This window comes from Fusarium fujikuroi, chromosome FFUJ_chr02 (assembly GCF_900079805.1).
Source record: "Fusarium fujikuroi IMI 58289 draft genome, chromosome FFUJ_chr02".
Taxonomy (NCBI): domain Eukaryota; kingdom Fungi; phylum Ascomycota; class Sordariomycetes; order Hypocreales; family Nectriaceae; genus Fusarium; species Fusarium fujikuroi.
This window is the reverse complement of record NC_036623.1, coordinates 2,369,135-2,381,104: the sequence shown is the minus strand read 5'-3', so window position 1 is coordinate 2,381,104 and position 11,970 is coordinate 2,369,135. Positions and strand designations below refer to the sequence as shown.

At 48.6% G+C, this 11,970-nt stretch overlaps 3 protein-coding genes and 1 non-coding gene; 2 read left to right on the top strand and 2 right to left on the bottom strand.

Moving 5' to 3' along the window:
* Window positions 1-579: 579 nt before the first annotated feature.
* On the bottom strand, window positions 580-3,736 carry FFUJ_04571 (related to protein BRO1, required for normal response to nutrient limitation; the record flags this gene model as incomplete). XM_023572127.1 has 4 exons in its annotated part: window positions 580-1,704; window positions 1,754-2,902; window positions 2,969-3,398; window positions 3,474-3,736. 4 exons carry the CDS (start codon window positions 3,734-3,736, stop codon window positions 580-582), a joined length of 2,967 nt encoding a protein of 988 aa, XP_023426312.1.
* A 3,434-nt stretch (window positions 3,737-7,170) lies between these two features.
* FFUJ_04572 (related to mannose-6-phosphate isomerase) lies at window positions 7,171-8,436 on the top strand (the record flags this gene model as incomplete). The annotated part of the gene is made up of 1 exon (XM_023572126.1): window positions 7,171-8,436. The coding sequence occupies one exon, from the start codon at window positions 7,171-7,173 to the stop codon at window positions 8,434-8,436; it is 1,266 nt and encodes a 421-aa protein (XP_023426311.1).
* Window positions 8,437-8,909: 473 nt separating this feature from the next.
* On the bottom strand, window positions 8,910-9,025 carry FFUJ_scaffold03.rrna1. Its single transcript, XR_002792827.1, has one exon. It is a non-coding gene; the product is annotated as a ribosomal RNA (ribosomal RNA).
* A 533-nt stretch (window positions 9,026-9,558) lies between these two features.
* FFUJ_04573 (uncharacterized protein) lies at window positions 9,559-11,961 on the top strand (the record flags this gene model as incomplete). XM_023572125.1 has 9 exons in its annotated part: window positions 9,559-9,604; window positions 9,653-9,758; window positions 9,806-9,932; window positions 9,978-10,083; window positions 10,132-10,436; window positions 10,490-10,857; window positions 10,909-11,243; window positions 11,291-11,455; window positions 11,534-11,961. 9 exons carry the CDS (start codon window positions 9,559-9,561, stop codon window positions 11,959-11,961), a joined length of 1,986 nt encoding a protein of 661 aa, XP_023426310.1.
* Between the last annotated feature and the right edge of the window lie 9 nt (window positions 11,962-11,970).

Sequence of the window (11,970 nt, the reverse complement as noted above, 5' to 3'; positions counted from 1 at the left end):
ACCGGATAGTCAGGGAATAACGGGTAGCGGAACGAAGCCGAGTCGGTTCGGCGACATGACCGGTCTGAAAGTTCAACCTCCCGGTTCGAGCTCAGTAACCTCAGTTCACTTCTGCGGGGAAAGACTCCATAAATCATCTTGAACAGCCTCTAAAATTGCCTGTATTACTCCCAACATGCACCATCAAGTCTAGCGCCCAATTTTAGTTGGGGTTAAACAGCTCGGGCAATCGGGGTAAAGTCATGCGGGGTGCCTGGGGGGGCTTTTTAGCCTCATTACACCGCAACCACAACCTCGGTTTAAAGTGTGGCGAGTCTAAGCTCAGGTAACCTTATAAGATGAAACAAATGTTTTTGGCAATTCTTCTCTAGTTATGTCGTATTCTTCCGCTCAGCTCTCGTAGCTGTAATGCCTGAACACAATTGCTTTTCCTTTCATCACCATATCCCTTCTCTTTAGGTCAGACAAATGCATCATAGCCAAATGTATCTCAAAATTCATCGGCAATCATAGTAGTCGTCTGTTTACTACTATGTCACCCCCAGCTCCTGAACCCGACGACTCGCTTTCACTTTCTAATTACTTCCATGCATTCAGCCCTGCCCAGGGATCATTTTGCTGCTGTTGCTGAGGGACTGCTGATTGAGGATGCGCACTCTGTGGATAAGCACTGTTTGGGTGCGCGCTGCTAGGCTGATTTCCATAATGAAATGTCTGTTGAGGTCCAAGCGGTGGTGGCCCAGGAGGTGGCGGAGGTGGCACGAATCCAGGTGGCACATAGCCTCCCTGTGTCTGTGGTGTAGCTGAAGCTCCGTATCCTCCAAATGATTGAGTTTGTCCGAACGTTGTCTGGTTAGGAGGCGGTGATGCAGGGCCCCGGTAGCCTCCGATGTTGAACGACGTTTGGTTCGGGGGAGGCGACGTAGGTCCAGGTGTACGTCCATACTGACTTGGATTATATGTAGGCTGCACGAAAGTGTTGATAGGAGGAGGTCCGAACGATTGTGTTGTTGGTGGCGGAGAAAAGTTCTGGTATGCTTGTTGAGCCAGGGTTTGTTTCTGCACCGGAGGTGAGTTCGGCGCCTGATACTGGCCTTGGTAATTGGTTTGCGGATATCGAGGATTCTGTCCCTGCTGATACTGCGAGGGGGGTGCTGGCCGATTTTGCGTCTGAGGCTGTGGCGATGACTTGGAAGGGTCTATCGACATTCGGTCCATGAGACCCCTGAGTCTCTCTCGCTCCATCTCGGCCTGCGAGTTCTTGCTCGATGACCGCTCCTGCTCAATTTGGTTGAGTAGCTGCGCGCCCTCAGATCTACGGTTGTTGACAAAGCTGTCGACGTTCTTCTCCAAGCTCTCTACTGTCTCGCGCATCTCAGCATACCAATTTTTGGCGCTCTGTAAGCCTGCGACAAGGTCCAGGAATTCCTGGTATGCGCGCTTATATCGGTTGATGACTGATGATCGCTGCCGCTGGATTGCCTCATATTTGCTCTGTTCCGATTGAACTCGCTTATCCTGCAATAATCTGTTGAACGTGTTCGTGAGCTCCTTCATCAAAGCCGACTGCTTGTGATTGGCTTGCAAAAGTCGGTTTTGATGAGGCCGGAACTTTTCCAGCTCTTGCTCAAAGAGCTGCGTCTCATAATTAGATATAGACTTCTTATTCAATATGAGAATCTGGGAAATATCGTCGTTGTGGGCCTAGCAATATTAGTCCGGCTTCTGATTGAGTACTAGTGACTTGACTCACCTTCTCCTTCAAATCCTTCAGCACCTGGTTTCGTTCTCGCTTGATAAGGTTGAGTTTCTTGAGAATATCCTCAACCCTGTTGATCTGATCCACAACACTAGGACCCTCTTCAAAATCGTCATCCAAAAGATTCGGCTCGATGCCAGCTGGGCTTGTTGCGTTACTTCCCCTTGCTCGCGCTTGTGCAACGGCACGTTGAAACAGCTGGTCGACTTCTCCTGACTGAGCAGCCCGTCGCATTTCATCAAAATCCATTTCGTTCTGTCGAAGTTTACCCGCTAGCTGGTTGTCACTCCTTGATGCCTCATCCAAAGCCTCACGGTAATGGCGAATGTCGCCCCGTAATGTCGTTGTGAGTCTCGAGCTTGGCTGCTGTGTCCAGTCGTTTTCATACTTGGATCGCATTTTTTCACATACACCTTCCTCCATATCGAGTTGCTTCGTGCTCTTATCCAGGATCATGAGGATGGAATCCTTCTCGGACCGGAGCGAATCGAACAAGGTTACCGGGTTGTCTTGGTCAGAAACATCAGCGCACCACTGCCGGAAGTCCTCGTCAGGCAGGGTATCCTGGTCGAATCCACCCTTGAGCACTTGCAATGCTCCTGGCAGCCTCAAATAATCCAGGCTAGCTGCCATTTCATCATTGGCCGTTTCCACCCGTTCTGCCTCAGCTCGTACAAGCTTGGCTTTCTCTTCATCATATAAGCTGGCAGACTCCGTAACAGCAAACGGCACGATTTTAGCGAAAAGGTCTGGTCCAGTGATTCGTTGAATGTCTTGACCAGCATATAGCTCGCTGACAGGAATTGGCTTCGCGGCTGGCAGCTTGGCGACGGCTTCCAGGCTGGCCTCGGCGGGCACTTCTTGATGGTACACATAGTCATTATCTCTCAAAGCACTTTGCAGCTGAGTTTGCACTGTCGAGTGATGTCTTTTCGTAATTTCCTGAAGAAATCCTCCACAGTCGGCACTCAGGTTCGAGCTCATGGGAACCGAGCTAGGAAAGTTCCTAGCAATGCGCTCGGCTTCTTTTGCTTGGGCCTCGGCAACTTGCAGTCTTCCAGCAGCGATACCGTGCTGGTTAGCCTCGTCATCCGCTAATGCTTGATAGTATTGTGCCATAGAGTTCAGCAGGTTGGTTTTGATCTGGTGCTGTTAGCGAACATACAACATCAAGAATGAGCCATGTTGAATGGCGACGGGTGAATCTACCTGTATCATTAACAGCCACACTTTCTCAAAAATAGCCTTGTTCACATTTTCCTGAACACCTTCAAGGGCCTGGCCATATAGATAGCCAGCCTGAGCAGCCAACTTTGCGAGCAACCCAATCTTTTTCTTATCAGCAATTTGCTTTTCAAGGAATACTTCCTGAGCCTGTGCGAGCATGATATGAATCAGTGCCTTGACAGTCTCTCTACTAAGGTCGGATGATGGCGCATGGAGGAAGTTTTCGTTGATGTAAGTGAACATGCCAGCTGAAGCCTGAAAGTTGTGGTAGGCAGTCTTGAGGGCGGACTCCTCGGCGCGGTCTTGAGCAGCAGCGTGACAGGAGAGAACAGCAGAGATGTTGAATATGATAGAGGCTTTCTCGAAGGCGAGCGAATATTGCGCAGTAGATTTGTGTGTAAATGCGTCGAACCTGATTACAGAAAATCAGCAGGTGTCAAAAGGTGCAGCGCACCATCCAGTCGAACTCGACCTCGGGGAAACGAACCATGTAAAGGATATCTTGATGTGCTGCTCATCAACAGGAAATCGTAGGTCAAGAAGCTCGAGCTGCCCATAGTAGCGATAAAGCATATCTCGTCCAGAAGTGCTATCCTTTCCAGCGCCACGCACATCTTGTCTCAATCGATTCAGTGTCGCACACTCCTCTGCATAGCGTTCTGGATCATCGCCATAAGTATCGCGGATATAGCCCTTCAGAGGCTCAATCCAGTCAATCTCGTTGGTAGCCTTGAGGGGCACCGAGATCATCGGAGACTGTGCCATGGCAGGCAACAGCTAAAGGGCGAATAGCGTAGTGGCGCGATCGGATAGGACTACGGATCGAGGTGAGGGAGAAGAAAGGTATGTGGCCAATATGCAGCTGAGCGTGGAGATGTCTGCTGGAGCTCCAAGTTGGCGGTCGCACAGATGCAGCTAAGGGTTGCAGGAGATGCCGGGTGGAATGACAAGGCTGAGGAAGAGACAGATCAAGTCCCTGGATATTGACGACGATAGCCGGCTGGCCGCTTGCAATGCGACCCGATCTATATACGATTCGAGGTGCGTGGTAAGAACGGGAGTAAGAGGCGGATCGTGAGAGGATGGTTTGGGGGCGGTAGCGGGGACAGCTACAGTACAAGCCGGCCAAGAGCTAGAGAGACCGCAGAGCCAAATAAGCTCGAGGGAGGTGCAGCTGGGATGCACTGTTGACAGGGGCCGTCCAAGGGTGGTGTCAAGAGGAAATCTGTCAGCGAAAGCTGCAAGAAGACACACCAGTCGACAGTAGATCGTCCCACGCAGATTGTGAGGGACGAACAGAGACGTGTCTTGGTTTAAGTTGAGTCGAGGTTGAGTCGTGGTTGAGAGTTTGATGGAGAGCGGGGTCCGTCAGGCCCAGTTGGCGTACGGCGGTGACGAAATAGGTCCAGGGGGCCGTCGAAGCGCGGTAAGGGTACCTAAGACATGAGGTAGGCCCAGGAACAATGTTTTGTCACATTCAGATGAGGGCAATAAACACCGCAGTTTACTCTGGAGTGCCGCAGCTGATGAAACGGATAAAAGTCTAGACCCGTGGCATGTACAAAAAGGTAGCTCTAGAGACGGCTAAATTTGGGCGGAAGCACTTTGAGCTGGGCCACCTTCTGATTTTGGAGACCACCCGACATCACAGAGCTTACCTTCTGTACTGCGCCTATGGAGCATCGTCTAATTCACCAACTGTAACTATACAGTATGGAATGCCCACGCTTAATTCATGCATACATACTACAATATTCAATGCCTGCGATAGATAGTCATCTTCCATCACCACTGGCTCATGATAGCCCCCGTCGCCGTCTCATCGCGGGATATATCTCCACTCAAGCACCCCAGGGGCCCAGAACATGAGCTTTTAGTGCCAAACCGCATCAACAACCGCCTGATGGGCCATTTTAGGCCCAATATCAACAGCCAGTAACGTTGCAAAGGTGCCTTGTAAACCAATTCTCGTCCCGTATCTTGTGGCTCGACTATTCCTGGCTTGTCTAAGCCTCACTGATTAACCGCCGCCATATTGTCCTCTTCACTTTAATCCGACACTATCACAGACCGATAATAATGTTGAGTTCGGTTTGTGATAACATTCATGGGCCGCGTTATTACTTACGTGGAGAGATGCGAATCACAGCTGCCTGTTGATACTAGCTTCGTCAAATGCGTACTACGAGCTGATGAATACACTAGGCATCACAGTTTTTAATGCATGGGACTGCCCAGATTGGTTCTATGGACAATGGCCGTCAATATTCATATCACTTCCTGAATAGCTTCCGGTGATCTCGACTCAGACCTGCAAGGCGATTCGTTCGACAGTCACGCCAAAATGAAGCCTCATCATTATCATATACGCCAAGACATTTTTCCCTCCCGACCATCACACTTTCTTTGATCAATAAAATGGAAACTATTCTACTTATTTGCTTGGGGTCACCAGTCGGGGCTCCCCAATCATCTCAATCACATCTAGTCACAACCCAATAGAAGCACATGGGAAAGACCTATTCATGTTTGCTTCGTAGTCCATGCATGAAGCATGTCACATGTTCAGGCTCACATCGATTGATAGGTAGAGAACATCCTAATGGTCTGCCGAACTATCAAAGTTGCAGTTGGACCATCAACGATTTGCTCAACTCGATATCACCCACATACATACAAAAGACCCTCGTCTGATGACTCGGGGCTAATGCAAGTGACACTGGCCTCATCCTAGCCAGGAACGCTCGTTCTATCTACCATTGGTCAGTTCTTCACAAAACCAACCAGGAATCCCGCCCCAATCCGTAGCAATGAGCGGCCCGCTTCTGCAGGGGTCTTGATCCCTCTCAAAGGGTCGCCGCGGCCTATTATGCGACCTCATCTCTAACTGTTCCCAACCGTTCGCTACAAGTTCGAGATATGACCAACCTTGTCAGAAGTCTATAAACCAAGTGGTATACATAGAAGGTCCTACTTCTATGTATCGACATCCTGAGTTTATAATAGAGGTGGAAATACATGGACATACGAGATGGTCAGATACATGAACTCTAGTTGGGCAGAGTTACATCAGACCATCTCAAGCTAGCCCCAGGCTCACTTGTCACACCGCAAACTGCCTCGATGTGTCGGGTGCTATTGACGACGGGGCTGATCACTCTTCCAGTAAAATAGCCGACGGCTTGCATTTCTTGATCGCAAGACTGATCTGGGCATCACCGGATCCACCTGTTGGTCTCTAAATTAAAAAGTACGACTGCCGACGATAGGCCATTGCCGGTAAGTCAGTATCCACTATTCACGTTCTCTACACTGGAGTGGTTCGCGCTGTAGATAACTTTTTGGAAGGTTTCCGAGGGGATTCCAGTTACTTTTTATATATAATGATATTCAGTGCTCATAGCTGTGTTCTGACCAGTATCTGTACATTGATTTGTGATGCGTGGCATGGTCTCATCCCTCATAATGTGTTTGCCAACTGATGGTCACGAGAGACCTCGTTACCGAAACAAGTATTTAAGTCCAAGGCGGCTATTTAACAAGTGATTACTATATCAATAATAACAAGCCCCTTCAACGAATCGTTCAAATTTGAGAAATACATCCTGCGTTCGGTGTCCAGGGTAAGGTTGCATTAGGATGGTATATGCAATACAACGATACAGACGCTGACTCTGTGAGAGTCAAATTTAGCAGAGACCATAGCCTAGGTGGGCGTACAGCATATGTGGACGCTGAGATGTCCTTTATGTAGTCCTGTGACGTCCATGAAACAGCCCCGGGGTTTTCGGCGAAGGCGTATAAAAAAGCGGGCCGTACCCGGAAGCTAACGTCCGGCCGGATCGGGATCGAATCTGGAAAGCCTCCATCTTCTCTCGGCTCACGTGCCAAGTCTCTTGCGAAGATGTACGTATCTCTACTTAATGAGGGACCAACATGGAAGTGATGTAATTATACTGGGTCTATCGAGAACTTCGCATTGTACCACGTTATGACCCTGATTCAATTATCATTGTTGCCTGACGTCAACGATAGTGATGACAAAATGACGATGGATTCGGCTGTTGGAACTCAACATTATATCAGCCGCGAGTGGCCATATATCAATGAGAATTGCTACTGTTTAGTTGCCCACTGTCACTCATCCTGAAGAAAAATTACACTTCTTTACATTGAACCTCAAAATGTCGACACCAGCAGCTCCCTTCTATCAGCTCCGTTGCGGCTGCAACCAATACCCATGGGGTAAACAAGGTTCTAACTCTCTATCTGCACGACTCTGTGAAAAGACGCCGGGATGGGATGGGAATGGAAAGAAGAACTTCAAGATTGACGAGGACAAGCCATATGCTGAGATGTGGATGGGCACATACCCCGTGCTGCCATCCTATATTGCTAGCACGGGCGAAGATCTCCAAGACGTTCTGGACCGATACCCTAAGGAACTGTTGGGGGAGAAAATCACTTCGAAGTTTGGACACAGCAAGCTTCCGTACCTTCCCAAGGTTCTCTCTATTGCGAAAGCATTGCCATTGCAGGTCCATCCTAACAAGGAGTTTTCGAGTAAGAAGCACAAGGAGGACCCAGACTCATTCACGGATGGCAACCACAAGCCAGAAATCGCCCTCGCATTGTCCGAGTTTGAGGCTTTTTGTGGCTTCAAACCTGTTGAGGCTATCGTGGATATCTTACGCCAGAAGCCTTTGAGACACTTCCTTGTCGCCGGTGGCGCAACTGTCGCGGATGAGAAGCTCAGTCAAGAAGGATTGAAGCAGGTCGTTAAAACTATTTTAACATCATCTGACGAAGACATCAAGAAGGCTTTTCAGGCAATCCGGGAACTCCCCGACTCTGCCTTTACGGGACTTAACTCAGCCATTCCACAGGTTGCCAAGAAACTCGAGAAGAATTTCCCAGCAAACGACCCTGGTAATCTGGTCGGACTGTTGTGTATGAACTACATGCTTCTCCAACCGGGCGAGGTCATCTTCATCCCAGCAGGCGGGATTCATGCCTACATCCAGGGCGATATCATTGAATGCATGGCACGTTCTGACAATGTTCTCAATACTGGATTTTGCCCCAAGGCCGAGCGAGACAATATCGACGAGTTCTGCTCAGTGCTTAACTGGGAGCCCACGACCAAGTCACAGACGACACTGCCACCAGAAACTTACCCTGGAAGTAAAAAGGGCAAGACCCAGCTTTTCAAACCACCTACCAGCGAATTCAACGTGCTTGCGACTGATCTGAAGCCTGGTGACCGTGAGGCATTGAGTGAAGGTGGTCCCAAGATTATGCTTGCTACACGTGGAAGCGCAAGTGTAAAGGCAAATGATCAGTCGTTTGAGCTGTCCGAGGGCCATGTGTATTTCATCGCTCAAGGAGTGAAGCTGGATATCACTGCTGGCAGTGGTGGTCTGTTGCTGCATACTGCGGTTGCAGAATGATTGGCTATCATGTTTAACGAAGGAGACGGTTCAGCCTGTGAAATTAGTTGAGATAGGCAATCAATGGAAGAGGCTCTTAAGCGTGGAGTTTAAACAGATGTCGCAAAGTCTCATGTAAGAAGCTCAAGTTCAGTTCTAAACCATTGCACACGCTGAACTTGGAGATACAGTCGTTTTTGGTTACATGTTCACCTGTATGTTCCTTCCGGCGTACAGGTAAACTGAATGGGAACTGATTTGATATTGAATCTCGTTTACCAGCTATTGCGGCATGGAGGAAGTAGCTAACAGTGTAGGTTCGACTTTGGTTGATAGTGTCCTAGACGGATCCGCCTGTGAAAGTCCGGGTCCATGTATCGATGCCAAAAGCTTCACAAGCCGTTTCTTAGGTATCTCGATAAACCAAAACCAAATGATACAAGTATGACTCTGGATAACAACGGTACGGTTAAATTCTAGTGCAAAAAGACAAAAACATACAACAGCGGGGATTCGCTGGTCGTCACCGACCCAACTACTAATCCGCCGGTTAGTGGCTTGACTATGGGAGAGCAGACGGGATCCCGTATTTTCCACTACCTATGGTCGTATGTACCTATTGACTATGGGAAGAGGATAATATCCTTAGCCCTTTGTTCCTGTTAATCCATAGCGCCTGGAGTACGTTACCGTAGATCCCGTTTACGATGGATAACGAAACCCCCAAAAGAAAGGGTGGAAACCTATGGCTTCATGTATGAGAATCTGGTGAGGAAGGAAGGGGAAGGTTGAGAAGCGACTGTGATGTGGTTGCGGGTGGTGTTTTAGTTTTAGGCAGGCATGGAGCATTGGCCAGGCAGATAAGGGTGCACTGTGTTAAGTGTGCCACTGGGACGAAATAATGGACAGTGCGACTGCTCCGTGATTCACACTCACCTTCGCCTTCTTCTTTTCACAACTTCTCAACACTCTTCACCATGAGATTCCTACACATGCAACAATTCCCGAGGCTGATCTCATATATTTGAACGATCTGGCAATTAAACGATAGGAATCTCTTACTTCGTCCAAGTTCCCTGAACGCCTCCCTTATTCTGGGCATTCCACTTTAGCCAACACGCTGTTTGCGTCTAAGTGTTGCCAATGTCTACATTCAACGGAATCGTATCTGAATTCCCAGACATCAGAAGTCAGTTAATCTATGAGAAATGGTGAACATGGTCTTACAAAATCCCAGTTGACTTCTTTCGGCGCAATGCCGGTGCACAACCACCACTTGCTTGTTTCCTGAGTCATGTTCACAGCGACCACTTGGCTGGGATCGAGAGCCTGCGATCTCCATTGTACGTCTCCAAAATTGGTTTGAGTCTTCTACTAACTTCAGATCCAGTGTCTACTGCTCAGCAGCTACCAAAGAGATCCTTCTTCGTCTTGAACGATATCCTTGTCGCATCAACTATGCTAAGGGGGTGCTAGAATCAAGACAGCAAACCTTCAAGCATCTCCGCAAAGTCTTGGTATGTATACACTCCATTTCCCCGACCTCGCACTGAAGAGAATAGAAACCCTTGCCTATGGAAACGCCTACGTCGATCGAGCTTTGCCCGGGCCGCGAGATCCAGGTAACTCTTTTTGACGCCAACCATTGCCCAGGGGCTGTGATGTTCTGTATGTTGACACCGAGAAACAATCTTTACTGTTTCTAACCGAATAAAGTGGTCGAGGGAGATAAAAAAGCAGTTTTATACACCGGAGATGTTCGAAGCGAACCATGGTTCGTGAGTGCTCTTTCCCGGAATCCGAATCTCATCGAGTACACGTCTGGGATTAAGACTCTCGATAAGATCTATCTTGACACATCCTTCACTGAGAATGTGCCCTTTCAGACAAAAGCCCAAGGCATCGCTGAATTATTGCGAAAGGTTTCCCAATACCCTAGTGATACCATCTTCCACTTACAAGCCTGGACTTACGGATATGAAGACGTCTGGCTCGCCTTGTCTAAGGCTTTAAAATCTAAAGTTAGTTAGGATGACCTCATAGTACGCTTAACTGTGGTCACTGATATTAGCAGGTTCATGTCGACGATTACAAACTCCGGATCTATGGTTCGCTCAAATCAAAAACCTCTGACTCGAGATTTGACACAGATATTCATCTAACTCCAGAGTCACCGGCTCTGACTGGCCACATGTGTGGCAACACGCCACATCCAGGGTGCTTAACGTCAGATGAAAATGTTCGCTTACACAGTTGTGAAAAGGGAAGCTTATGCGAAGTGGCTCAAAGACCTACCACTATATCTATTCAACCTATCGTTGCGCACCTGCCTACAGGAGAGGACTTGACCGAAGTTGGTGTTGGCGGTGGTGGAGTTGATCTTCAACGAGAAGCCGAGTTGGAGTTTCTGGACCAAGCTAGCTTGGCCACGCTGTTCAATACGTTTGTACATAGTATCACTTTTGCGAGAGACATGCTAATCGTGAACCCAAGGTTCCTCTCCTCATCTATCTCTTCAACCGACATGTCAGATATACTCGAAGGGACCTTGGAGAAGATAGCCTCCACCGGTCGCAACATTCCACTGGACTGGGACATCAACACCTTGAACGCTCACTCTGCTGAAGAGGTTATCATGATGCTGGTAGACAAAGTGAGAAAGAATCCCAAAAACCAGAAGCAGCGTGACGAGTGCAGCCTCCCAAGAACGATTTACTTTCCATATTCGAGGCATTCTTCGTTACCAGAACTCCGCCACTTCGTCGAAGCTTTCCGGCCACTAGACGTGTGGCCATGCACTGTCAATAACGCTGAGTGGCTAAAGAATGGTAGGTAATGCATATGGACCTACGCGTCTTTAGCTGACATAAAGAAGGGATCACCATTGGGGGCATGTTTGGGCCCTCATGTTCCGGTGAATTGTTTGAACATGATTTGGTGATGCAGGATTTTGCTGCCACACACATATCAGATAACGGACATCAGCAACACTGCAGCCAGACAACGATCGGATCCGACTCCGTCCCAAGCTCACCAGTCCGTGAGTCATAGGGTGCAAGTCAGAAACGCCGTATCAATATAAACAATCGATTCGTAAGCCCCTTATTGGATACACAAGGAAGTATTCGTCACGGGCGCATCGTCTCGGAAGTGGAATGCCCAGAGGAGAACCTGGAAGCTCCATCCGAAAACTCTACTCAGCAGTCGCTCGTAATTCATACCATCGAGCAATCAGAGGACGTGCAGCAAGAGAACCACATTTGTCCGGAATCACTGACAACTAACTCATCCGATTCGCCAGCACCTGTTTCTTGCCATCGCAAACGTACTATTTCTGATACTTCAGTAAGTGGAAATGGCAGTAACAGGAGACAAATGCGCCAAATCACTGAAGAACCGTTGCCCCTGAAATTACTAGACGAGGCCTCGATTGGTCGCCAAGATGCATATTGGCATATGGTTGATTACATGGACGAGGGTACTTGGGGTTCGTTACAGCTTATATCTACGAACAACGAGTATACAGTCAATGAACCGGAACTGTGATAGACGGTA